The sequence below is a fragment of the Mus musculus genome, chromosome 14 (assembly GCF_000001635.26).
Source record: "Mus musculus strain C57BL/6J chromosome 14, GRCm38.p6 C57BL/6J".
In the NCBI taxonomy this organism is placed as follows: domain Eukaryota; kingdom Metazoa; phylum Chordata; class Mammalia; order Rodentia; family Muridae; genus Mus; species Mus musculus.
This window is the reverse complement of record NC_000080.6, coordinates 123,286,322-123,310,342: the sequence shown is the minus strand read 5'-3', so window position 1 is coordinate 123,310,342 and position 24,021 is coordinate 123,286,322. Positions and strand designations below refer to the sequence as shown.

At 39.0% G+C, this 24,021-nt stretch overlaps 1 protein-coding gene across 7 annotated transcripts in view; it reads left to right on the top strand.

Annotated features, from left to right (window-relative positions):
- The window catches only part of Nalcn (sodium leak channel, non-selective), a 351,653-nt gene that overhangs the window by 316,988 nt on the left and 10,644 nt on the right, over positions 1-24,021 (top strand). For 6 of the 7 annotated variants that reach the window (XM_011245094.3, XM_030247866.1, XM_017316063.2 and 3 more), the window contains 13 exons: positions 1,908-2,014; positions 7,343-7,463; positions 7,547-7,645; positions 10,350-10,443; positions 11,089-11,195; positions 11,398-11,472; positions 12,198-12,317; positions 14,882-14,950; positions 15,861-16,009; positions 16,822-16,915; positions 18,479-18,611; positions 19,261-19,376; positions 22,476-22,633. In XM_011245094.3, coding sequence (XP_011243396.1) covers positions 1,908-2,014; positions 7,343-7,463; positions 7,547-7,645; positions 10,350-10,443; positions 11,089-11,195; positions 11,398-11,472; positions 12,198-12,317; positions 14,882-14,950; positions 15,861-16,009; positions 16,822-16,915; positions 18,479-18,611; positions 19,261-19,376; positions 22,476-22,633 — 1,442 coding nt within the window. Of the gene's footprint in view, positions 1-1,907; positions 2,015-7,342; positions 7,464-7,546; positions 7,646-10,349; positions 10,444-10,728; positions 11,026-11,088; positions 11,196-11,397; positions 11,473-12,197; positions 12,318-14,881; positions 14,951-15,860; positions 16,010-16,821; positions 16,916-18,478; positions 18,612-19,260; positions 19,377-22,475; positions 22,634-24,021 lie in introns of those variants that run through there. The other variant, XM_017316066.2, reaches the window with a different exon arrangement.

Sequence of the window (24,021 nt, the reverse complement as noted above, 5' to 3'; positions counted from 1 at the left end):
AATCATGTCATCAACTAAGCTGAGAAAAGAATAGGATGTGAGGGGCTGGGGAAAAAACTTGGTTGGTAAAGTACACGCCATGGAAAATGAGGGCCTGGGTTCAAACCCTAACTCTCATGTAAATTCTAGGCACAGAAATCCTGCACTGATAATCCCAGAGCAGGGGAAGCAGAGATAAGAAAAGACCTAGAGGTTTCTTGAGGAGCCTACTTGCTTAGTTCCACATTCTGTTACAGACCAAATCTCAAAAAACAAGAAGAATGATTAAAGACACCAGATGTTACCTTATGGACTCTACACACAGGCAAACTTGCACACACATGAATAATGGAGACATGGTCCACAAGGAAGAAGGAAAACTAAGACAATTCCTAGATCATTATGCAGAGAGGAGGAGTAGCATGCTAATGCATGATTGAAATGGAAAACCATGATGTATTTTACAGTTGAATGATGATCAAAAATTTTTTCAAACTCAGGTTTGGGCTCAAAAAATAACCCTAGCCAAAAATAACCAAAGGGAGAATGGACAGAAAATGAATCAAAACTTTTTTTTTCCTTTATAAACTATTTTAACAGCTTCTTTATTGAGACCTAGGTCAAATGCTGCACAATTCACCCTATTACAGTGTGCTGCTGAATAGCTTTTGGCATGTCCAGAGCTCTAAACCAGAGAGTATGGTCACTTTTATATCATTACAGAAAGACTCCATGTATGTACTGACTGCCCCCCACATCCCTTCATCCCAGTTCCACCTCCAGTCTATTTCCTTGGTAATTTCCTGTTCTAGACCTTCATGTGGATAGAATCATATAATACACTGTCTTCTGTGACTGTCTTTTTAAACCTAGTATTTCTGTGTTTACAGTGGTCATCTATGTATATTATATATCAGTACTCCATCCCTTGCTCTGGCTAGTCTACTGTGTGAATGAATACAGCATAATTTGTTCTTGTGGATCTAGTGATGGGCATTTGCACTTCTACCTTCTGGCTATTATGAACGTCATCAGTATAGACATCCATGTAACGGATTTTTTTTTCTTTTTATAGACATGTTTTCTATGTCATATAATATACTAGTCTGTTTCCTATGGCCACAACAAAATACCTGATGTTGATTTTTTTTTAAAGAGGAAGGGTTTAATTGACAACAGATATGGGAACTAAGAGTCCCCTAAGCTCCATCTGTCACCTTTGGTCAGGGCCCTCTTAACTAGTTACATAATGGCAGATGACATAGTGAGAATGTGTAAGAGAGACATCAGAGAGTAAGACAGCAAGCCAGAGACTGGGAAAATGCTGTGGTAATTTATGATAGCATAAATTGTGATAACACAGCATTTTGTTGTCAAAACTAGATGTCAGGAATTAGCTAGCATGTACATCTGTGAAAACAGCACCCCACCACTGATCTAACTACCTAACACCAGGTCTTAGCTCTTTAGGGCCTTTTTTTTTTCTCACTGTATACTCTGGGAACTACTGAAACCATATCCAAAGCATAGCATACACTGTTTGTGCAACTGCTGAAGGGAAGGCCAAATCATTTCCAACAGAGGCTGCAGCACACTGACCATCCCTACCCTTTGGTGTGTATCAGTTCTAAGAATGGTGGTCCCTTTTCTCCACAGCTTTATTGGCACTTGCTTTTTTAACTCTTCACTGTGAAGTTCTAAGTGAGTGTGAATGAATACTTCATAGAGGGTTTGAGTTGAGTTTCCCCGGTGGCCTATGTTAATGAGCATCTTTCTTGGCCACTTCTGTGACTTCTTTGCATTTAGACCTTTGGTCTGCATCAGCTTTCACCTCCCTTAAGATGCATAGAATACATAAGATGACTCCTATCTTTTCTCTGAGTTCACTTCTGATCAGGTCCCCTATTCCTTTCTTTTTCCTACTTTAGGAAGACTGTAATGGCATCTTCAGAATTAATGTAAGTGTGTCCAAGAACTTAAATTTAAAACTAAGACCTGGAGAGAAAAAACCTGGATTTTGGGTGCCCCGTGTTTGGTAAGCTTGTCAGAAATTTGCCCTAAGGAATGCTACACTTAATCATTTTGAAGTTTAAACCAGCATAATTTTGTATGAGACTAAACTAATTCTGTTTAAAATATTAAATTAATTTAAATAATATAGGAAAAGGCATTGGGTTATAGCATTTTTTAAAGACCAATAAGAACCAAGCAGTATACTGACTCTCATGTTTCTTTGTAAAACTTCCTTATTATTTCCTTAATAATACTTTTAAAAATGAATTAAAATACATATCTGGAGTCAAATCACTTTAAAAATGAATGAGGCTTTAAAAAGAAAGCTCTCCAATCAAGTTGAAGCTGAACTCATTCTGAGCTTGTATCTTTAAGAGAGGCCGATGTCCTCATAACTGCTACTGAGAATTCTAAATCATAAAGCTACCTCAATTACAAAACCCATTCACACTGATGGATCTTCACTGCAGAAATACTGGAGATGAACACTCTGTATCATAGTTGATTAGACCCATTTCTTTTCTTAAAATCAATTTTTCTGGGAAATGAGTTTTATAGTATTTCCAACCAAAGGTGGGGCCTCCTCAGTACCTTCTTTCTCATCTGTGTATTAATGATTATGAATAGAATTTTCTGCTTCATTGATAAACCCAGTATTCTATCGACTTCACTTGACCTTTTGACTACCTTTTTAAATTTTCTTTTTATCTCTTAGGCTAATAAGTGAGCCACAGAAACCCTGTTTTTGTCATAAGTGACTTTCTTTTCTACTCATCAAAACTTTTTCAAAGGAATAACATTTCACCCAGATATAGCCCTGGCTCATTTTTTTTTATATTGCTTTGGCATTTCTCTAATAAAAAATTCACTTTTATGAGCAATTCAATAGATTGTTATTGGGTTGGTTTTTTTTTTTTTTTTTTTTTTTTTTTTTTAGCATCCAACAACTGTGGAAAACAGTTAATTTAGGATGTAGGGCTTGAGCGTGGTGAAGGGGAATTTGGACTTAACTCATAGGGAAAGTCTTATCCCAATACCCACCTATAAAAGTGGTCTAATTTACATTAAAATGAAAATTTGAAGAGGCATAAAAGGTTTATTTTGGTGAGACGAAAATTCATTATACCATAAATAACTTATTTATACCAAGACATCAAATGGGATTTTTTTTCTCCTGATGTTTTGGGATTTGGGCTAAAGCCTCAAAGCTGATCTTAATTCTTAAGACAGCAACTCCCCAGAACTTACTAAGACCTTATCACCCTTCATCACCCTGCTCACACAAACATAAGATCTTAAGAGTAAATGAGTCAAGAGGAGAGTGTAATGGTACCCTCACTTCTCACTATGTGGAAAGCCCAAGGTGTTCCCCATCCAAGTTAAAGGAGGCCCATTGTTAGGACGCTTAGTATTAAGAGCTTGACAAAACAGCGGGAGGCTTCAGGCCTTTCCACATATGGCAAGGCAGACTATCTCATTTACCTGAAAGATGATGTGGTCCTTGCTTAGATCCACCTGGTCTGGACCATCTTGTATGGAACTCTGGTACAAGGGTAGCTATGTGCTAGGGAGAGGAAGGTTCCATTGAAGGAAGCTCTGGTGTGTTTCTCAAACCAGGTTTGAGAAGCCCTGGTGTGTTTCTCAGGTGCAAGATCTGAGACTCGCCACAGAAATGATGCAATTGAGCATTCCTGTTTTAAAATGCAGGGTACTAATAGGAAATTCGAAATATAAAAAGGACAGTTGATCAGTTGATAAACATCATTGAAAAGCTAACAGTCTCAAGAGGAGAGGCCATGCAACACCATATGGGGGTATACACACAGGGAAATATCAAGGGTAGTCAAAGGCAGAAAGAGAAGAAAATTGTGGGAAAAGGCTATATGGTGGCTTCCCTGTTCCAATGAAAGTGGGCATAAGCAAGTGAGAAGTGAGGACACCATAGCACTCATCCCTCATTCCTTTATTCTAAGGATTTTAGTCCTTGTGTGAGCAAGGTGATGGATCATAATAAGGTATTTAGATCGGGTGAACTGATGATGATTCCACACGGCTCTGGAACATAGAGATTATCCCTAATGTTCCTTCTGACCTTGAGGTGATTAGGACGTGAAGTCTAGGTCAAATGCTTTGAACCACATCCCCATGAGACAGGTTCTATCTAACCTTATGACAAACTGATCAAAAAGCCTTGTAGCCTCTCAAGATGTCAGGATGAGAGCCAGAGCTCCCTGGAAGGTAGTGTGTAGAGACAAACAAACATGTCTCCAGTTATACAGTGCTCTATTCAACTTGTCCATAAAACCTACTAGATGTGGCTTTTTGTATCAACTTTAGTTTAAATATAATATTGCATTATTACTGGGGGATGATGTCAAATTCAACATTTTTAAACCCCAAGCAAAAATATAAATGTGTCATTTGGACATCATTACATAAATCTTTGCCCATTTGTCCTGGATTGTACCTTGGATTCATTCATTGTGAAAAAACTCTCCAATTTAGTAAATGCCAACAGTAGTTATAACAGTTTTTAAATGTTCCTTCTTTTATATGATTAGAGTTAAAAGCTGAAAAAAATTATTTTCATTCCATCTAAATTATAATTAAGAAAGTCTCTTGGGGCTGGAGAGATGGCTCAGTGCAGTGGTTAAGAGCACTGACTGCTCTTCCGGAGGACCTGTGTTCAATTCCCAGCAACCACATCGTCACTCACAACCATCTGTAATAGAATCCAATACCGTATTCTGGGGTGTCTGAAGACAATTGTGTACCATATAAATAAATAAATCTTTATAATTAAGAAAATAATTTATATCTGGGAATATGCCTAGTGAAATGCTTTGGTAATTAAAATTAAGACATAAATATTCACAATCTAATTCAGGAGATAGACTAACTCAGTAGACTCTCTTCAGATAAATATGTTCTTCTTCTGAATCACCCAGACTTGATAAGATTAAAATAAATGGTATATAGAAGAAGCCCCTAATCCAAAATGTCTAGTGCCAAACCAAAGGCTGAGAAAGCACAATGGCTTTCTAAAGGAAATGTGTGAGGAAAGGGAGGGGCCAGCAGCAGGTGAGTAGGAAAAGGAAGTGGCAAGAAGAAAGGTAGAAAAGAGGGAGAGTCTAGGGACAGGTGGATAGGGAATAGGAAAGGGTCAGGAATGTGTGGTTAGGGAGGAGAAAGAGAGGCCAGGGACAGGTAGGTAGGAAAGAAGGAGGAGTCAGAGAAGGAAGGTAGGTGTGGAACAATGGGAAGGGGCCAGGGGCAGCCTAGGTCACATTTCCCAGAGTGCTCATCTTCCCTGTGGGAGGATCCATTAGCTTTATCTTGATCACAGGGACGCTGAACCACGTTCTTCAGGAGGCAAAAGAGTGACCAAATTCTAAAGTGAAAATCAATCTTAGTTTTATGACTTAGATATATAAGACCAGGAAAAAAAATGTTTTAAACAGTGTTCTGATTCAAACACGGGCAGCATATGAAATGGCAATGACAGGTTATGTTTGGGATTTACTGAAACCTTCTGGCCTTACAGATCAGATTTCAAACTTGGCAATTTTGATAGCACCGCATAAACAAATACTTCATATGATTGAACTGGAAACATCTTACTTTTCAAAATATGATATATTCTTTCAACTTCATGTCTTGTTTTTCTTGATTTAGCCTAAAAATATTTTTCTTAGCATTTTCTAACTTCTAAAATATGTGGGACATGAAAGTAGTTTAAGTTGCTGCAAATTTAGCTACAAAAGCACTTTTACATAAAGAAAACAGATGAGTAAGAAAGATTGACATTGGATCTGAGAGCTAGCTCTCTTGGTTTTATTTTTTTAAGTCCTTATGCAAGCAAATTTTGGATATGCATAGTCCTTACAAGCACTGTCTACTCTGAGAGATAGGAAATGTAATTGAAACCCTCCCCAAGGAAAGATTATTGCAAAATTCCAAGATAGTATATTTGTACTTTCATACAAAAATATAAATCAGAACTCTAAAATGTGAGTATGTGACTGGAGATTCTACATTGGTACCAAATGCTGTACCAATCACCCTCAAGGCCTGAGGACCAAGCCAGCAGTAGTCTTAGACTTTCTCATCATATCCCCATGGATTATAAAGACACATCTCATGAATGTCCCTATAGTTAAGGAACAATAAAAGATATATGAAAATATTGAACCAAATGCGTCTCCAAAGTGAGACTTCACAATGGTTAAATTTCAACAGATAAGGTAGCATAGGAAAAAAAGATGAAAACTAATACAGGAGGAGGAAGGGAGCTAATTGTATTCAACTGCTCAGAGCTCTATTGTCCTTCAACCTCAGAATGGGTAAATCTTTGTTTAAAATAGCCTCTCCTTAAAGAGAGTAGAATGAGGGCACTGAAGAAGTGTTGTGTTAGCTAATACCCACCAGATAATAAAAAGAAACACAGTCACAGCTGAGACAAACATGGAATTGAGCGTCCCTTCCCCCAAAAGAAAATGAAGGATGATGGGGCCAAGTGTTTGAGGTATCATGAATCCATGATAGATGTAGACAGGAGACTGTGTATTGGGCATCACAAGAAGGCTACTGAGAACACTCAAGGTTACTGAAAAGGAAAAGACTCAGAGAGTATGGTGGAAATATACTGCCCTGAGTGGTGCCTTCTGCCTCAGGAGCCTCTTGGTGAATCACCCTTCCCAAGGACATTTAAAACAAGTCAGTAAACACTGCTCTCATCACACCTACTGTACAGGGAATTGTACTACTTCAGAATTCATGTTCAGAACACAATGCCCCATCATGCAAATCTCTAATGTTATTTAGCTTCTAGTTTGTGGTGTTGTAAGGCAAGGTGGAGGGTTATGCTTTCATTTGGACTAGATCTAGATTTGAGCCTTTAGCTTTAATTTGAAAATACCCATCATTACAGAAAGAACATAATAATAAATTACGACATACTAGCACACTGCTATAACTTAGCAAAGGAATGCTACATGGTCCAACAATCTTCCAGACTAAAGAGTCTACACCCAGAAATGGAAACAGCTACAGGACTGGGTAGTGGTGAAACACGTCTTTAATCCCAGCACTTGGGAGGCAAAGACAGACAGATCTCTGTGAGTTTGAGGCCTGCCTGGTCTACAGGCACGTTCTAGGGCAGCCAGGGCTACACAGAGAAACACTGTCTTGAAAAAAGGAAAAAAGAGAGAAGAGAGAGAGAGAGAGAAAAGAGAAAGGGAGGGATGGAGGGAGGGAGGGAAGGAGGGAGGGAGGAAAGAAAGAAGACTACAGGCATTGAGCCACTGGGTGCATTGGACCCTCATCCAATATCCCTCTTTCTTAATTACAGGGCAAATCCTCGGAACTTTAACTTCGACAATGTGGGAAATGCCATGCTGGCATTATTTGAAGTTCTGTCCTTGAAAGGCTGGGTAGAAGTGAGGGATGTCATTATTCATCGTGTGGGGCCGGTGAGCAAGCCCATGGGGTTTTTCTAAATACATCCAGGGTGGTTTCCATTGCCTCAGATAAATAACATCTTTCATTTACATAGATCCACGGAATCTATATTCATGTTTTCGTATTCCTGGGTTGCATGATCGGACTGACGCTTTTTGTCGGTGTAGTTATTGCTAACTTCAATGAAAACAAGGTAAGTCTTCTTAGATTAATAGCACAGATTTAATTTTTTGTTCTTGCCCTTGCTTTAAGCTAATTTTTGTTTCATACATGGCATGGAGCCACATTAAGTTGTAATGTGACTCATGTAACTAACCTGTATAAAACTCTTTTGCAAACTGCCTCACTGCAGTGGTTTGGGTCCATTACTTAGGAGTATAATTCTCTTGCTAGATTTATCCTTATTTCCCCACAGTTGAGAAGCACATTTCCTATTGTTAGATGGGAAGGATTTACAGTGAGTTGTTAAAATATGATAGTTTCAAGTTATGCTCCGATGGCAGTCCATACTGCTTTTACAAAAATGTGGAGTGCTTGCTTCTTTGTCACTCAGTTGAATGAACTCAGAATTTTGATAAGGTAGGTAGAAGCCATATAAAATGTAAAGGACAGTTCAAAGACTAAAAAGATTTTTCAAACTCCATATAAATTTTACATACTTACTGAAGTCAGGAAGCAACCTCAGTCCTAACAGCTCTCATGATGGATTCAGAACTCATGGTTAGAAACAGCAACGTGGTTTCCTATGGAGTACACGTTTAAGGGAAGTGTCCCTTGGCAACTGTTCTGGACGAGGCTGGTTAAACTGTCTCTTGGGAGTTCTATCTGCAGAGTCACACTGAAATGCATATAAGCTTTGGGCACTCACTATAAAGAAGCTTCTGCCATTTCTCAAGATGCTGCAATTTGTGGATGACAACACCACTCGAGGCCAAAGTCTGACTTTTTTCCTATGACTGCAGGGTCGGTGATTCTTCTAATGTAAGAGCATTAAAACCTCTAAAGTGAAACACTCCATTTGCCTGTGAAGCACCTGCTGTTCAGTTGTGCACAGCGATGACTGATTCCCATGTGTTCATGCCAGAGCTTTTTAGTTTGTGTGGCTACATGTGAGACTATATCATTCACTGTCCCCAGGCTCAATGTGTGTAGTGCCACTAACTTAGTCAACTGCCACCTTTGATGTGCACCTAATGAGCATTTCACTTCACTCAGCCTTTCATAGACTACAATTTTAAAATCTCCCTTTGGCCCCAATACTACTCCAACCCTCAGAAAGATGGTCTCTTAGAGCAGCAGTAAGCATGTCACCCAGCCTCTCTATTTTACTTTTTAGCATGTTTATAAACGAGACACTCTAACCCTCCAGTGTTCAGTTTAATATCAGGCAGAAAGAGAAAGATGTGTCCTTTTAGATGTGTTTGAACCATGTGGTGGAGCAGACACTGAGAATTCCAGAATATAGAAAGGAGCTTATCAGCACATTTACCAGAGAGATGAGGTACTGCCAGTCCAAAGTGGTTAGGGGTCCCTGAAAGGGCCCTGGATGCAAGAGGACTGACTGAGCTCCAGAGCAGCTCACAAGCCAGCAGCATGAGTGACCCAGCATACAACGCTCAATAACAGGAACCAACTGTATAATTAACTGCCAGTCTTGAAATAGCTATGAATTACTGAGGATTCTTTGCCTCCAACACCATAGTTATGTCCTAAAAGAGTCAGGAAGTGGCAGCTTGTTTGGGATTATGATGTGCCAGGCCAAACAGATGCCAAAGGGAGGTAGAAGTTAGCAGCCACTTTTCCAGATAGCACAAACTTGATTTATTTGTTGGTTGGAAATAAAGGATTCTAATTATGTGTGTGTGTGTGTGTGTGTGTGTGCACTCATGCGCACACACATGCACACACACACATTCATAACTCCACTTTTAGAGGATTCAACATAGTTTTCTAAACTTCATGGGTACTGCACACATATCTTCCATAAATATAGCATGTATGCAAAACACATAAAATGAAATAAATAAATCCTTTAAAAAAGGGGGGGGGACAGATGAATGGCTCTAACTAAGGCATTTCCCTCCAAGCTGATGAACTGCGTTCAGTCCCTGGAACCCACATGGTAGGATGAGAGCAGACTCTTGCAGTGTTTCTGACCTTGATATAACTCTTGCCAATTTAAAAATTAAAAACAATTTTTCCTTCTGTACTTATACAGTCAGAAAGCACACAATTCTGAAAAACAAGCTAGGGGTGTGGTCCCTGAAGGGACAGTCGTTATCTCTACAGAATGAATTAGAGAAAGGGAGTGAGATTCCCTCAACCTTAGTTTTCTCATTATAGATCTGCCTCTGTAATGTCTAATAAATCGAATGCAGAATAATACAGTGCAATATCATTTATGTGCATTTTTGTCAAGTACTCTGCCATATAACATCTAGCAAATTATCATACTATTTGTTACTGGAAAAGGGAAGTTCTATGACTTATCCACTAAAAATAGTTTTATAATTGTACCTATTGAACTGTTTAAAAATAAGAAAGATGTGTAAAGACAAAATGCCCTCTTCCAGCAGTTATCCAAATAACTGATTGACTACTATAAAACTAAACTAGCCACAGCTAGTATGTAGAAAACATTCTTGAGATTTTTCTCAAGCCCAAATGTTACAGGTCCTCAATGACACACCCCTGGAGACTGCTGAGTGCCCCAGGTATGCACCCATCCCTGTTGGAATGCCTACCACTATGGGTTTCTCATTTTGACAATGCCTCTCCAACCACTATGGTTCTTGCAGACTATTTTCTTTCAGGTCCCCACATTGGTCCTGCCTGTCAAGTCATCCGATCCACGTTGCTCATTTCCTTTTCCCTCCACTGTTTCCTTTGTTTCCAAGGGGACAGCCCTGCTGACGGTAGATCAGAGACGATGGGAAGATCTCAAGAGCAGACTGAAGATCGCACAGCCTCTTCATCTCCCTCCTCGGCCGGGTATCAAAGATGTTCTGATTTCATTCATGTTGGGCACTAGTGTTCCTGCTTCCCTAAGAACCTCAGATTTAAATTAAAATAATAATTGTGAGGCCACTAGGGGGTTGTGCATAAGTTAATATTGAAACAGACTCCAAACTGCTGATCTCTCCTTAAGGCTATTAAAATCAGCCACCCAAAGGCTACGCTTCAGTGCTCTCCGAATAAGCCTTAATGAAAAAAAAAAAAAAACCAAAAACAAAAACCTGACTTTTTAAATAAAATATATTTGTGTTTGCCTTTTAGATATATGAGGGAAATGTACTAAGCTCCCAGAAATCGAATGATGAGATTCTCCTTTCAATACGGATGGTGCTATGTGCTGTCGTTTTGATATCCAGCACCAGCCATTCCTCCAAAGCACTTCACAATAGATTAAACTGGAAGGGAAGGCTGTAATGGGCTTGAAGATGAACATTAAAGAATGTGAAAGACAAGAAAGTGAACCTGGCCTTGTCTAGAGCGTCCTTACCTAAACCTTTCTTTCTTTCTTTCTTTCTTTCTTTCTTTCTTTCTTTCTTTCTTTCTTCCTTCCCTTCCTTCCTTCCTTCCTTCCTTCCTTCCTTTCTTTCTTTCTTTCTTTCTTTCTTTCTTTCTTTTTTTCAGATAATGATGGTTTTAGAGCTAAAATGTATGACATAACCCAGCATCCATTTTTTAAGAGGACAATTGCATTGCTGGTTCTGGCCCAGTCTGTGTTGCTATCTGTCAAGGTATGGTTTTCTCCTTGAGATTTCTGGATTGATTTCACATCCCTGGTGCTTCCAGGAGCATTGCAAACATTGCCATTTGTGCTCTCTGATCTTTAGTAATAATAAATGAGTAATAATAAGACTGGCATATGTACTGAGTAGCAGAGAGAGAGAAGAGTCTATCTGGTAGATGTGACTGTCACTTGTGCTCTCCTGGTTGCAGTGGGATGTTGACGATCCTGTGACGGTTCCTTTGGCAACAATGTCAGTTGTCTTCACCTTCATCTTTGTCTTAGAGGTACAGTAATGAGTCTGTCTCTCTGGGGGAAGCTAGGGACAATTAAAAGGGAATGAGAGCCCCTTTTGATGGCATCTACTTCTAGTGCCACACCTGCCTGTTTTCAAAGTCTTTGGTGGGTAGGTTTCATGACTAGGGCACATCCTTTTAGGGCGCATCTCCTTTCTGGATGTTCTGATTAACTTCATAAAGACTTCACTTTATATTTCCAATTTTTCTAACTACTAAAACACTCCTGTCTGCCTATTGTGTCTGAGTATTAGCCTGCCTAGTAACAGAGTTTGTATCTTTGAAGCCCAGGATATACCACTGCTATTCAGAGATTCAGATTACAACACTGTGTAAATATTCCAGCAGCCCAGACAATATTACCTTAAAACGTTGTCACCATGTCACATCTATTTGCCATACAATCTACTTTGAAATTCAAGTGGATTATCATTTTGCTATAAACTGGCTGATGTTTCCCAAAATACAGTTTTTCACTCAAGGTAGAAAAATGACCTGCAATGACTATTTATCTATGAATCCACAGGAAAGAGTATGGAGAATAGATATGCAGGCTACTTGGCTGTAAAATGATGTATATTTGTGATTAACTCTTTTATTAACTGTGTGTGTGTGTGTGTGTGTGTGTGTGTGTGTGTGTGTAAAATGATTAAATCTTATTGATTTAAACATGCCTAAGCCCTTACCCTGTGTCCCTCCTTGCTTGCTTTCTCTAGGTTACAATGAAGATTATAGCAATGTCACCAGCTGGATTCTGGCAAAGCAGAAGAAACCGATATGATCTCTTGGTGACATCTCTTGGTGTTGTGTGGGTGGTGCTCCATTTTGCTCTGCTGGTAGGCACATCATTACACTTTACTTTAGTTGATAGTCCAGATTTTCCCCAGTTCAAGCCATTTTCCAATCTCTTCATTTCATACCAGCCACTCTTGGACATTATGTCAAACTCCCTAAATCCCAGCTTTGATTGTGAGAGCCCTGGGACAGGTTTGCAAATGCATACACATAGACGTGAACATGTCCATACACCTACACTTTTCACACAGGCAAATCCTGGATCTTCAAAGACCTAGAGTGTATAAGTCTAAAATAAGGCTCTTAAAGATAGTCTCATTTAACTCTTCATTTTACCAAAGGAGAACACTGACACAGAGATGACGGAACCTGCCTAAATTCACATAGCAGGCTAGAATCAGAAGACTGCACCTTTAGATCAGGAGTGCATCTATCATACCCCTGATGCCACAGACATCTAATACTGATTCTCTGAACCCATCAATCTTCATATGTCTGAGGTCTAGCTCCAAATCTACAGCCATGGGAAACTTGGCAAGACTTAGTTTACAGTAGTGTTGCTCAATGGAAATAAAATAATGCTCACTGATGTGATGCTGGCTTACAATGTATGCTCTAAGCATTACAACAGTTTATAAGAAATACTTATAAATATCATCATCTCATTAGTATTTTATAGTCCCAGTGATTGCTATTACCAGTGTTCCCCATTCTCCGATTGTCTTTAACAATTGAGGCATATCAGGAAGTGTCCAGTACTCCTAGTGCCCATTTACCTAACAAAAAAGACTTGCTGTAGTATGTATTTACCTAACAAAAGAGACTTGCTGTAGTATGTATCTGCAGTATTCATACACGTATTGAGTGGTCTTCTTTAATCAGTGATTGTCTTCAGCATTAGAAGTTGTTTAAGTTCAAGCCCCTATGTTCAGTTTCTTCAACAAAAATCTGAACATAATGATGAGCAAAACAAAGATATTCACTGAGCTAATAAACTTTATAGCTTAAAAAGCTAGACAGATCTTCACTGTGTGCTCACAAACCATTAAGAACTATGGGTATACTAGGAAAGATGAAGGAGATCCCATGGTCCATGACAACAGTAAGGAGTGTGCAATGGCTTCATCAAAGAGGTCCTGGAAGGCATTTTCCCCCACAAGCAACTGGGATCCATTTACAGAACCTTTCATACACCCTTAGCTAGGATAAAAGGATGTAGGAACTGAACAAAGGCAAGATTCTGTGGCTGAAGTAGGAGCCACAGCATGTGACAATACAACACAAGGTTTGCCAAAGTGGGAACATAAGTCTTCCTAGGACTTTGGGGTCCATGTGAAAACTATCCAGTCATCATTCCAGGGGCTGTGGTTGTCATAACTTCTAGAATGTCAAGACTTATAGTGTCTACAATAAATCCTGAACTGACATGGAAATAAAAGGCAGAAAAACATGTTCTAACTGTGTTTACTTTATCTAGACCAACTTTTGACTGAATGCTACTCACTAGATGGAAAAATACAGTGGGCCTAATCACAAATATCCCCACAGAAGAAATTCTAAGCCATAGAAAAAGTTCCCTCTTCCACTTGACTGCGTGTGTTTTTCCCCTGAGAAGAACCTCTGGTCTGAGAAAAGCAATCCTTCTTTGCCATATTTTGCAGTGGACTGCTGAGAAGGAAAGCTTTCCTTCCAACAAGGCTATGTGCCCACATTCTTGTCCTTATGCCTCACCAAGGAGCTCAGTGGACCCCCTTCCCAGGGACCCATCTGGGACTGTTGTTGTTTGGCTAGGCAGCTCCTGGAGAATGTTCATGCTTTGGCATCAGCTGAATGTCACTGTTGTTATACTGTGGCCAGTGGCATCTTTGTTTCTCAGAAGAAGCCTTGTGAATCAGAAAGCACAGGGTGATCTCTGGCCCTAAGCACACATTGAAAGAGCAAACTGATGCAATTCTTAGCTGGGGGTGGGGTGCTTTTCTAAAATGGTTTGATTCATGAACAGGTAATTGAACTGAACTTAAAAAACAAAAACAAAACAAAACAAAAACAAAAAACAAAACAAAACAAAAAAACTGCTTCCAAGCATTGGTGTTGTTGAAATAAGGCCCAGGCTGGCCTTGAAGTCACTATGTAGTCAAGGATGACCTTAAATTTCTGATCTTCCTGCTCCACTTCCCAAATGCAGAGACTACAGACATCACCACCACTGGGTTTACACGTTGAGATATTGAGCCCAGGGCCTCATACATGTTAGACAAGACTTGTACCAGCTTGGATATAGCCCCAACCCCCCTTCATGGTCACCCTGTACATTTCTTACCCTATCCTCAAAAGAGCTTATTACTGCTTTATGTGAAATGAATTTCAAAATACAGAATTCAGTTGAGCAAAACAAAACCTAAAGTATTGTTTGAGATTCAATGTTAAATCTAATACTTATTCATGAGATTTTGCAGTGACCTTTTCAATTTCAGATAATTTTCTTATAGGAATTTTCACATTTTATTAAACTAATTATTCACTAGACTTCTCAGAATACTTAAAATAAAACCATAGCAAGATCGTTTGTGAAAATTGTAAAAAAAATCTTCTGTTTAAATTTCAGAATGCATACACCTACATGATGGGAGCCTGCGTGATTGTCTTTAGATTTTTCTCCATCTGTGGGAAGCATGTAAGTCTATCATGCAGAATTCTCTCAAATGTCACATAAGCATTGAGTCACTGATGCCAGCAGAACTCAGCCAACCTAGTTGATATATTCAGGAAAGTACTAAACATCCTAAGTCAAGACTAATGAATATTAAATATTGCATTGAATAAGTATCTTAATTATCTTAGACTATGTTTCCTGTTATTTTATTAATCATATTTGCTGAGTAAACTTATTCATAAATGAAAGAAAATGTGTTGAATCTGGAACCAAAAGCCAATGTCATTCCTAACATAACTTAATGTGTGTTTTTAAATTAACTTTATTACATTGAAGGTTTATAATTGATAATAATGTTTCCCTTATTCTTGGTTGATTTGTACTTCTTGTTAACATTTATACACACAAACACACACCTGTGGTGTCCATTTTTAAGAAGTATTGTTTCTTTTTTGTAATTATCATTATTTCACATATGGATTCCATATATCCATGTAATTGGAAGGTTTAGCAATTGGTGGTTATTTAGCATTAAACCACTATTACATTTGGTTTTTGGGAAGTCTGTAGGAGAAAAGTAAATTTACTTGCTATAGGCCAACAATGTGTTGACTTTATAGATGTCTAGGTTGCAAAAGAAGAGGAAATTGAAGTCTAAAAAGCTTGTGTTGTTAATTTAATTAATTTCTCTGGAGTGACTGAACTGTTTGACGTATGAATAAGATTTCACAATGCCAGATGGTTTTTGAATAATATTTAGATTTAATATCTAATAGGAAACAACTTTCAAATGATGTACTTGGGAATCAGTATGTAGCCAACCTGCTTATATATTATTCACCAGCCAGGTACTCTACAGCTTGAAATGACTGTTCTCCCACCTCCTGTCTTTCTCCATCTGCCCTGATTCCACACCCTTCTTCATCTGCAGGTGACATTAAAGATGCTCCTTCTGACTGTGGTTGTCAGCATGTACAAGAGCTTTTTTATCATCGTAGGAATGTTTCTCTTGCTGCTGTGCTATGCCTTTGCTGGAGTTGTTCTGTTTGGTACCGTAAAGTATGGTGAGAACATTAACAGGTCAGAATGTATTTGTCTTCCTATTTATTTTTCCAAGCAGATGTCTTAATAATAAAATCATGAATACAAACTTAGGTGTTTTTTGACTATTAAAGACTTAGGAGTGGTATAAGTAATCTGTTGGAAAATAAAATAAAATATACACATTTTAAATGACATTTTCCATTTGACAAATACTTATTTTAGAACCCTTAGGAAATGCAAAAATCAAACAAAAAGGTTTTATAATTCTACCCACTGTCAGGAATAACAACCCTTGATTTCAGTATTTTTCTACCCATGTACCTCTCTGAAATGCTATATTATTTGGGGGGAGGGGTTAAAACTGTTTTTTAGATGATTTTTTTTCAGCAAAGTGTAGCAAGTTAGAACCTACTAAATCACTCTGCTATGCAAAAAATGCATTTTCAATACCTCCTCTTCCATATCATAAAAGCATCTGCTGTTGTTCCCTTAAAAGTTAAAATGCAACAAAACATGTGCAAATGTCTCACTTGTAGGTGGTTTATTTGGCACATGGCTAAGTATCTTTCTATGACCCAAGTGGAGGAATCACTTCTTAGTAGTCAGAGTAAGAACTCAGTTGTTACAGTTCAAAGCCAGTAAGTTGATGACCCTGTGAAAGTTTTGACTTGTCAGGCATCTATACTTGCAGGAAAGTGGAAATGGCAACAGAAAGGTTTTAAGCTTTGGTAACAGGAACCTGGCAGCCAGGTTTGCAAATGCCACATGTTTGGGTGGTGACCACTAATAGTGCTTCAAGACAATGACAAGTCATGAAATCTTCATTCTGTTTTCTTTTCTTAAATTAGGCATGCCAATTTTTCCTCAGCTGGCAAAGCCATTACTGTATTGTTTCGAATTGTCACAGGTGAAGACTGGAACAAGATTATGCATGATTGTATGGTAAATATTCCCTTATTATTGTTAGTGCCTCACCATACACTCATGTGCACACGCCAATGGTAATCTTGTTAACATCAAGACTTATATTAAAGGAAATATTCTTCCTGTCTAGTCCATAAGTTGCACTTTGAACATTACAAGATATAAATAGAAAGAATAAAATATTCACTTAACATAACTTAAACTATTATGCTCATATTTTAAAATGAGCACTTTTCTTTCCTGCTTATCCTTCATAGCTTAGCAATCAAAATAAGGACATTTATTTAATGCACTCATTGAACACTCAATCCCTGGTTTGTCCTGGGCCATGTACAAGGCCTTCTACAGGTCTAAAGGTTCCACAAGGCACATATGTCATGTAGTCTGAGCCATTCTTCCCTTTGGTATCCTGCTTTCTTTCCAGTACATCTATATCATCCTTGGGTCATGGTGTTAATGCTTGCTTCTTTAGGCATTTTTGCCCACACTTAAAACCGTGGGTTATATGTTCTACAGGTCTCTACATTTCTTGTTTGGACATGTGTACTAGTTCTAGAGAGTTGTAGAGTCAACCTTATTTCTTTCTCCTTCCTCTCAGATCATAGACACCAATGATGCTCTATAAACATTCTATGAGGGAGCATGTACTGTCCACATGCAACTCAGTATTGAACTACTAAAGTGTGACTAGTGCATCAGAAAAACTGCTTTATATTTCATTTATTTTTACTTAATCTTAATTAATATGAATTAAATTTAAATTACCGTATGGAATTAATACCTCTTGTGCTGGAAACTGTGATGTTAAACTGTTGTCAGCTGTCAGAGAACAGGAGTACGTCTTTATTGTTAGTCTATCACTTGGCACAGATATACCACATAGTAGAGTCTAGAGAATTTTAAACATGAAAAGTGGAAACCAAATTTATCCAATCAGGTATAGCCCAAGGCAGAATTAAATAAATCCTATATAGGCTCTCAGAAAAGTGTGTGGGAATCCAGAAGACAAAGCTAGTTATCTGGTTGAAAGAAACCAGGAGAGTATCACAGACAGATTTGAATTTTAATGAGTCCCATGGAATGCACACACTTTATATAATCTGAACCTTATACATTTCTGTAACATCTCATTTGGTGCCTCAGACTGGGGACTAGTCCTTACACAACCTGAATGTGAATTTGGTATGTATAATCTACTCCATACAAATTAATCCATTGCTTAAATTTTAAAAAATATTAAAGTTTCTCTTTATTTGACTTCATAAAGTTTGACCCCAGAGTCTGTTGGTGGGATGTTAAGCTTATGTCCCAGAGGCAACTTGTTCACTTGCATTTTGCTTCTATCAATGGCAATTTAATTGGGTCATCTACAATACCAAAAGCTTATATAGCATGATGAAATACTCTTGTGGAGTTCTGCTGCAAATGATGTGTATGTCCGACATGTATGGCTTTTGCTTGATGGCTTTAAATTAACTACATCCCGTACTGTCAATAATATATTCATTGAGCACTACAGTCAGAAGAAATCTGTGCCCTTCCCTCCCCTCAATGCCCTCCATGTCTCCCACTGGCCCACAGGTTCAACCTCCATTTTGTACTCCAGATGAATTTACATACTGGGCAACAGACTGTGGCAATTATGCAGGGGCACTTATGTACTTCTGCTCATTCTATGTCATCATTGCCTACATCATGCTGAATCTGCTTGTAGGTAAGAGATGTTCATGGAATTATTTTTTCCATCTCTTCAAACTCAGGTACTTGGATAATTATGTACAATTTTCAAGTAATTATCCTGGATTGCTTGGGGCGGGTGTTTCATGGCATTAATTATAAATTGTTGCCTCTCAACCCAGGAGCTGAAAAGACCTTTGAAAGGCATGGAAATGGCAGTTGATTGCAGTTTCAAGAATTGTCCTATTTATTATGCTCATTAATTCCCAAAGAGCTCTTCCCATGGATTGAGCTGAACACAAATCAGGGAGGGCTACTTTCACAGCCTTGAAACATCAGTTTGGTTTTTAAAGATATATTTTGTTCACCCAGCTGCGGGGACATCCAGGCCCAATATGACCTTAAAAATGCCCTGGAAGTCTGAAGTAAGAGTAGGAGCCAGCTGGCATGAATGTCTAACTAGAGTGCCTTTGAGCCCATGACCCTCATGTTTTGGAAAGGCAAGTGATGAATAAATAGCTTAGTTCAAGTGAGAGACATGCCAGCTTGGAAACTGTACTAAAAGCACTTTGAAAAATTGGCTTTATAATGTGAGTGATAACATTTATTATTTATAATAGATGTTTTACTTTTTCTAAAAAATGACAGATTAGCATATTTGTCTAACATCTGATTTTTTTCCCTAGCCATAATTGTGGAGAATTTCTCTTTGTTTTATTCCACTGAAGAGGACCAGCTTTTGAGTTACAATGATCTTCGCCATTTTCAAATCATATGGAACATGGTAGATGATAAAAGAGAGGTAGGAACTGTGGGTGTGGCTTATTTGCTAACAAAGCATGCAAACCCAAGGATTCTGGGTTTGATCCCCAACACCACATAAAACTAGGTGTTGTGGTACATCACTGTACTCCCAGCACTTGGAAAATGGAAGCAGAGAGTTGGATATTCAAGATCTTCCTCAACCTAGGGGTAGGAGGGGAGTGGGCCATTGTTTACCTGCTCAATCTCAAAGAGAACAAATGATACATTTCAAGTATCTTGAATCTGAGAATTGGCATAGACTAAATTTGGAGCTGTCACTGTTGCTTTGCAGTGCCAGGTGTGTATGCAATGACCGGGGGACAGAGTAGTCTCTCCTCGTGTCCTTTCCAACAATGAAGAGCCTGGTCTTTAGACTTTCAAAAGGTCAGCAAGGGAAGAAAATTAAGGATTTTTCAAGGGTATCTGCCTTGGGCTCAAGTAGAAGGAGGGGAATTGCAGCTCCCAGAGGGAAAGCCTGCTACAGACTTACTATCGCCGCAACTTTAAGCAGTCATCTAGATGAACCACACACAGGGATTACAAGTGATGTCTGTGGTGTATCTCAGTGGTTAAGTGTTTGCTGAGCATGTAGAAAGCCTTGGGTTCAATGCCTGGCACCACTAAAAATTAATTAATTACATGGAGACCTGGTTATTCTAAACTACTTCTAAGTTAGTATGTAAAGGTCTTAACCATAAGATTACCCAATACTTCCTAGAATTAGCCAAAGCAGAGGCAAGTTTCTTGTTCTCAGCTACCTCCTTTCCTTTCCACTTTCTTCCTCCTCCTTACCATCCTGCATGTTCCTCCCTTCTTCCTCTCTTCTTTGACCTCTTACTCATCTTTATCTTCCCAAAGCTTAACTTGATCTAGGCACTGAGGTAAAGCAATTCTCAAGTGGCAAGGTTCCTATGGCCACAGAGCTTATATTTTAAAGGAAGAGGTGACCCCTTAAAGGTGAAATGGTTAGACTAATGACAATGGTTAGAATCCCTAATCCAAATTAATTCCAGACTTTGAATTCTTTTTAGTACCAACACAACACTACAAATGGAGAAAGTCACACCAGATTTTGTGTGTCAAGTCACAGTCAAAACCCAGACATGCTAAAAATATTGTATAAAATGACTTCTGGGATATGTGTGTAAGATATGTGAAAAGTGAATGAATGGCACCTGCCACTAATCCTACTACATGGGAGGCAGAAGTAGGAGGCTCAGGAGTTTGACAGCATTAAGTTTAATGTCAGCCTGGAATACTCAAGAACTTGTTCTAAAAAGATTAAAAAGCACTGGGTGTGGTGGCACACGCCTTTAATCCCAGCACTCGAGAGGCAGAGGCAGGTGGATTTCTGATTTCAAGGCCAGCGTGGTCTACCCAGTGAGTTCCAGGACAGCCAGGGCTACACAGAGAAACCCTGTCTCAAAACAACAACAAAAAGATTAAAAAACACATGAATAAATTTTATGTTTAAACTTATATCTTGTCCACATTATCACTCATTGTAGGAATGCAAATATTCCAAAGTCCATAAAATCCAACGTTTGAAACACTTATGATCCTAACATTTTGGTAGGGGATATTAAACTTCTATGAGTTCCAGAAGTTATGAGCATATTGAAGATGATAGAGTGTGGATGGGCTTGAAGTGGACCCTTAGCTAAAATGGTCATGAAGGTGTAGGTAAAGAGGTGATTATTGTGCTCACATCAAGAAACAAGGAAAGTTCAGCTATATAGAGATACACCTAAGAAGATCCAAAAATAGTTCAGCACAAGTTTAGTATAGAGACAAGGAGTTAGCACATTTGAGGTATGTAAGGATCTGGAAGGTGTGGTGTGGTTGTAACCCAGGGTCTGCAAGACACAGGGATGTCTCTTCGCTGTTTTACTCTCTGTCTTTGTTAGTACTCTCTGTCCTCAAACTGGGCTGCAGTCGCTTCTGAACTTCTGAGATAGTAACTTGTGGAGGACAGGGATACATGGCCTAGTTCTTTTGTCTCATCTAGATCTATATTTGTCTCTGTGACTCTTACCCACAGGAACTTGATTTCACATGATATGTACAGGAAAGACTGCACCCTAATTAACACTGAGATGCTAATAACTAGCAAGAAGCCTTAGACTACCAGGTCCATTCAAAGATATAGTCAGAGTTGGCCTGTTAGGCTGTGTTACATGGAATACAGTGATACCTTTTATAGTTTCAATGTCCAGATGTGTTTTACCCCAGGAAGAGAGCAAAGCTGAGTCCTCACTGTCTCATCTAAGTTAATCTAATCATTGAGGAGACTTACAATGAAACTACCTTTCAATGGAAGCAAAATAACAAATGCTAAGTCTAAGACCCAGATTAAGTGAGGAAAGTTACATAGATATGCATTGCCTACTTGTAGAATGATATTCACGGTGCATGTGGAGAGGTGGGTAGACTACTGAGTGTAATTAGTAAGGGCTGATTCCAGAGAAAGCTACATGAATGTTGCTCACTCTCCCTACCTCTGGAGTCAATATTATGATAACCCACAGGATGAGAGCAACAGAAAGTTACTGCTTAGTACTTCACATCATATGCTTCACACATATTATTCTGCCCAGCTTTCAAAGAGAACAGTGAGATTCTTCCTGTCTGGTACTATTTATGCTGGTGATCCCTTGCCTCTCTCTCCTTGGTGTTTGGATTATAAGCCTGAAAGAACCAACGTGTGGATACTTTATTCCTCCCTAGAATAGGGAATAAAATATCCATGGAAGGTGTTGTAGAGACAAAGTTTGGAGCTAAGACGAAAGGATGGTCATCCAGAGACTGCCCCACTTGGGGATCCATCCCATAACCTTCCTTTCTTCCTCCTTCCTTCCTTTCTTCCTCCTTCCTTCCTTTCTTTCTTCTTTCTTTCTCTTCTTTCTTCTTCTTCTCCTTCTCCTCCTCCTCCTCCTCCTCCTTCTTCTTCTTCTTCTTCTCTCTCTCTGTCTCTCTCTGTCTCTCTGTCTCTCTCTCTCTCTCTCTCCCTCTCTCTCTCTCTCTCTCTGTCTGTCTCTCTCTTTCTGTAGATGCCTGCTTATGACTTATTTGCTGGCCCTTGTGCTGTCCCACACAGGGTGTGATCCCCACTTTCCGAGTGAAGTTCCTGCTACGGCTGCTGCGTGGGAGGCTGGAAGTGGATCTTGATAAAGACAAGCTCCTGTTTAAGCATATGTGCTATGAGATGGAGAGGCTGCACAATGGTGGTGATGTCACCTTCCATGATGTCTTAAGGTATAAAGCTAGTTCCACAGCCCAGTGTCACAGAGATTCAACGAGGCCAGAAATGAAAGGTGTGACACACAGAAGCCCATGAATTCTGTTAACAAGGATTTCAAAACCTGAGTTGCCATACTGGCATGGTTATAATGCAAGGGCACACTTTCTAGGCATGAAGTAGTTAGTCTTTCTCACTGTCCCATAATGATCATGTCTGACCACTTCCTCAGACAAGGATAGAAAGCAGTGGTCTGCCATCTGCCATCGCAGAAGGAATAGAGAAGACATGGAGAGCATGGTTCTGTCTCTTAGTTTCCGGATGAGGGTTGTGGTCCTACAAGAGTTAAGTGACTTGCTTAGGGTCACTTGGTTCCATGGACAATGTGAAGCTAAAATCCAGATCTCTTGCAGGTGAGTTTTGAAGAATCTGCCCCATTTTCTTTATGATAATTGCCCCTGTTGCTTAAAACACTCCATTTTCTGGGTGTTTTATGAGTACAAGACAAGATATAGGCTCCAACTCAGTCATTCTGAAGGACATTTGCATTAGCTTCTTAGAGACACTGTATTGAAGTCCCAACAGCAGAAGAAGCTCATGGTTCCAGAAGTAAGAAACCTGAAGTTAAGATTAGGGTTGATTCTTGTGAAGTTCTGAGGAAGAATCTGTTCCAACCCTTTCCTGAGTTATCCGGTGGCTGCTTGCAACCAGTTATCTTCAATTAATATTTTCAATTATCCTCATCTTAACTAGATTTGCAGTGAACTCTACACAAGAGGTCACAACTTGAAGCTCTTGATAGAAATTTTAAAATATCATTTATGCTCCACAAGCCCTGTCAGGGTATAATGTCATTTGACATCGGCTGCATATTATTTAATGGGCCAAGAGAAGAATGTATGCCCCATATCAAAGAAATTAATTAAAAGAGTATTTCACTATAGTTATCTCCTTCATAGTAGCATGTAAATCATTATTGTAAAAAGTCCTTCTCAATGTTTCCTGCAGGAGGGACTTGTGACATAGAAATTGCTAGAACCTTTGACTGGCTATAGCTATACTCATGCTGCATGTACCTGGCATAGTAAATGTTAGTTATTGCCACAAATTTGGGGGATCATTCAGGTAGATAAACTCCACTTGTGGCTAAGAGAAGAAAAAAGGTCAGAGCAGCAAAGGAAGGGTCTGGGAGAAATTTGGTAAAGTTGCCCATTTTTCCTTTGGATATCATTTTGTCCATGAGTAAGCTAAGGAGCACAGAAAGATGGGGCAAGATTATGTATGAGTGAGAAAGAATGCCATGCCTCTCAGAATGTTTATCTTTCTTCGTAGTGGTGCAGTGTTTTTAGGTTGACCATGAGGCACCCAGACCTACTGTTGATAGTAATAATCAGAATTTGACCTC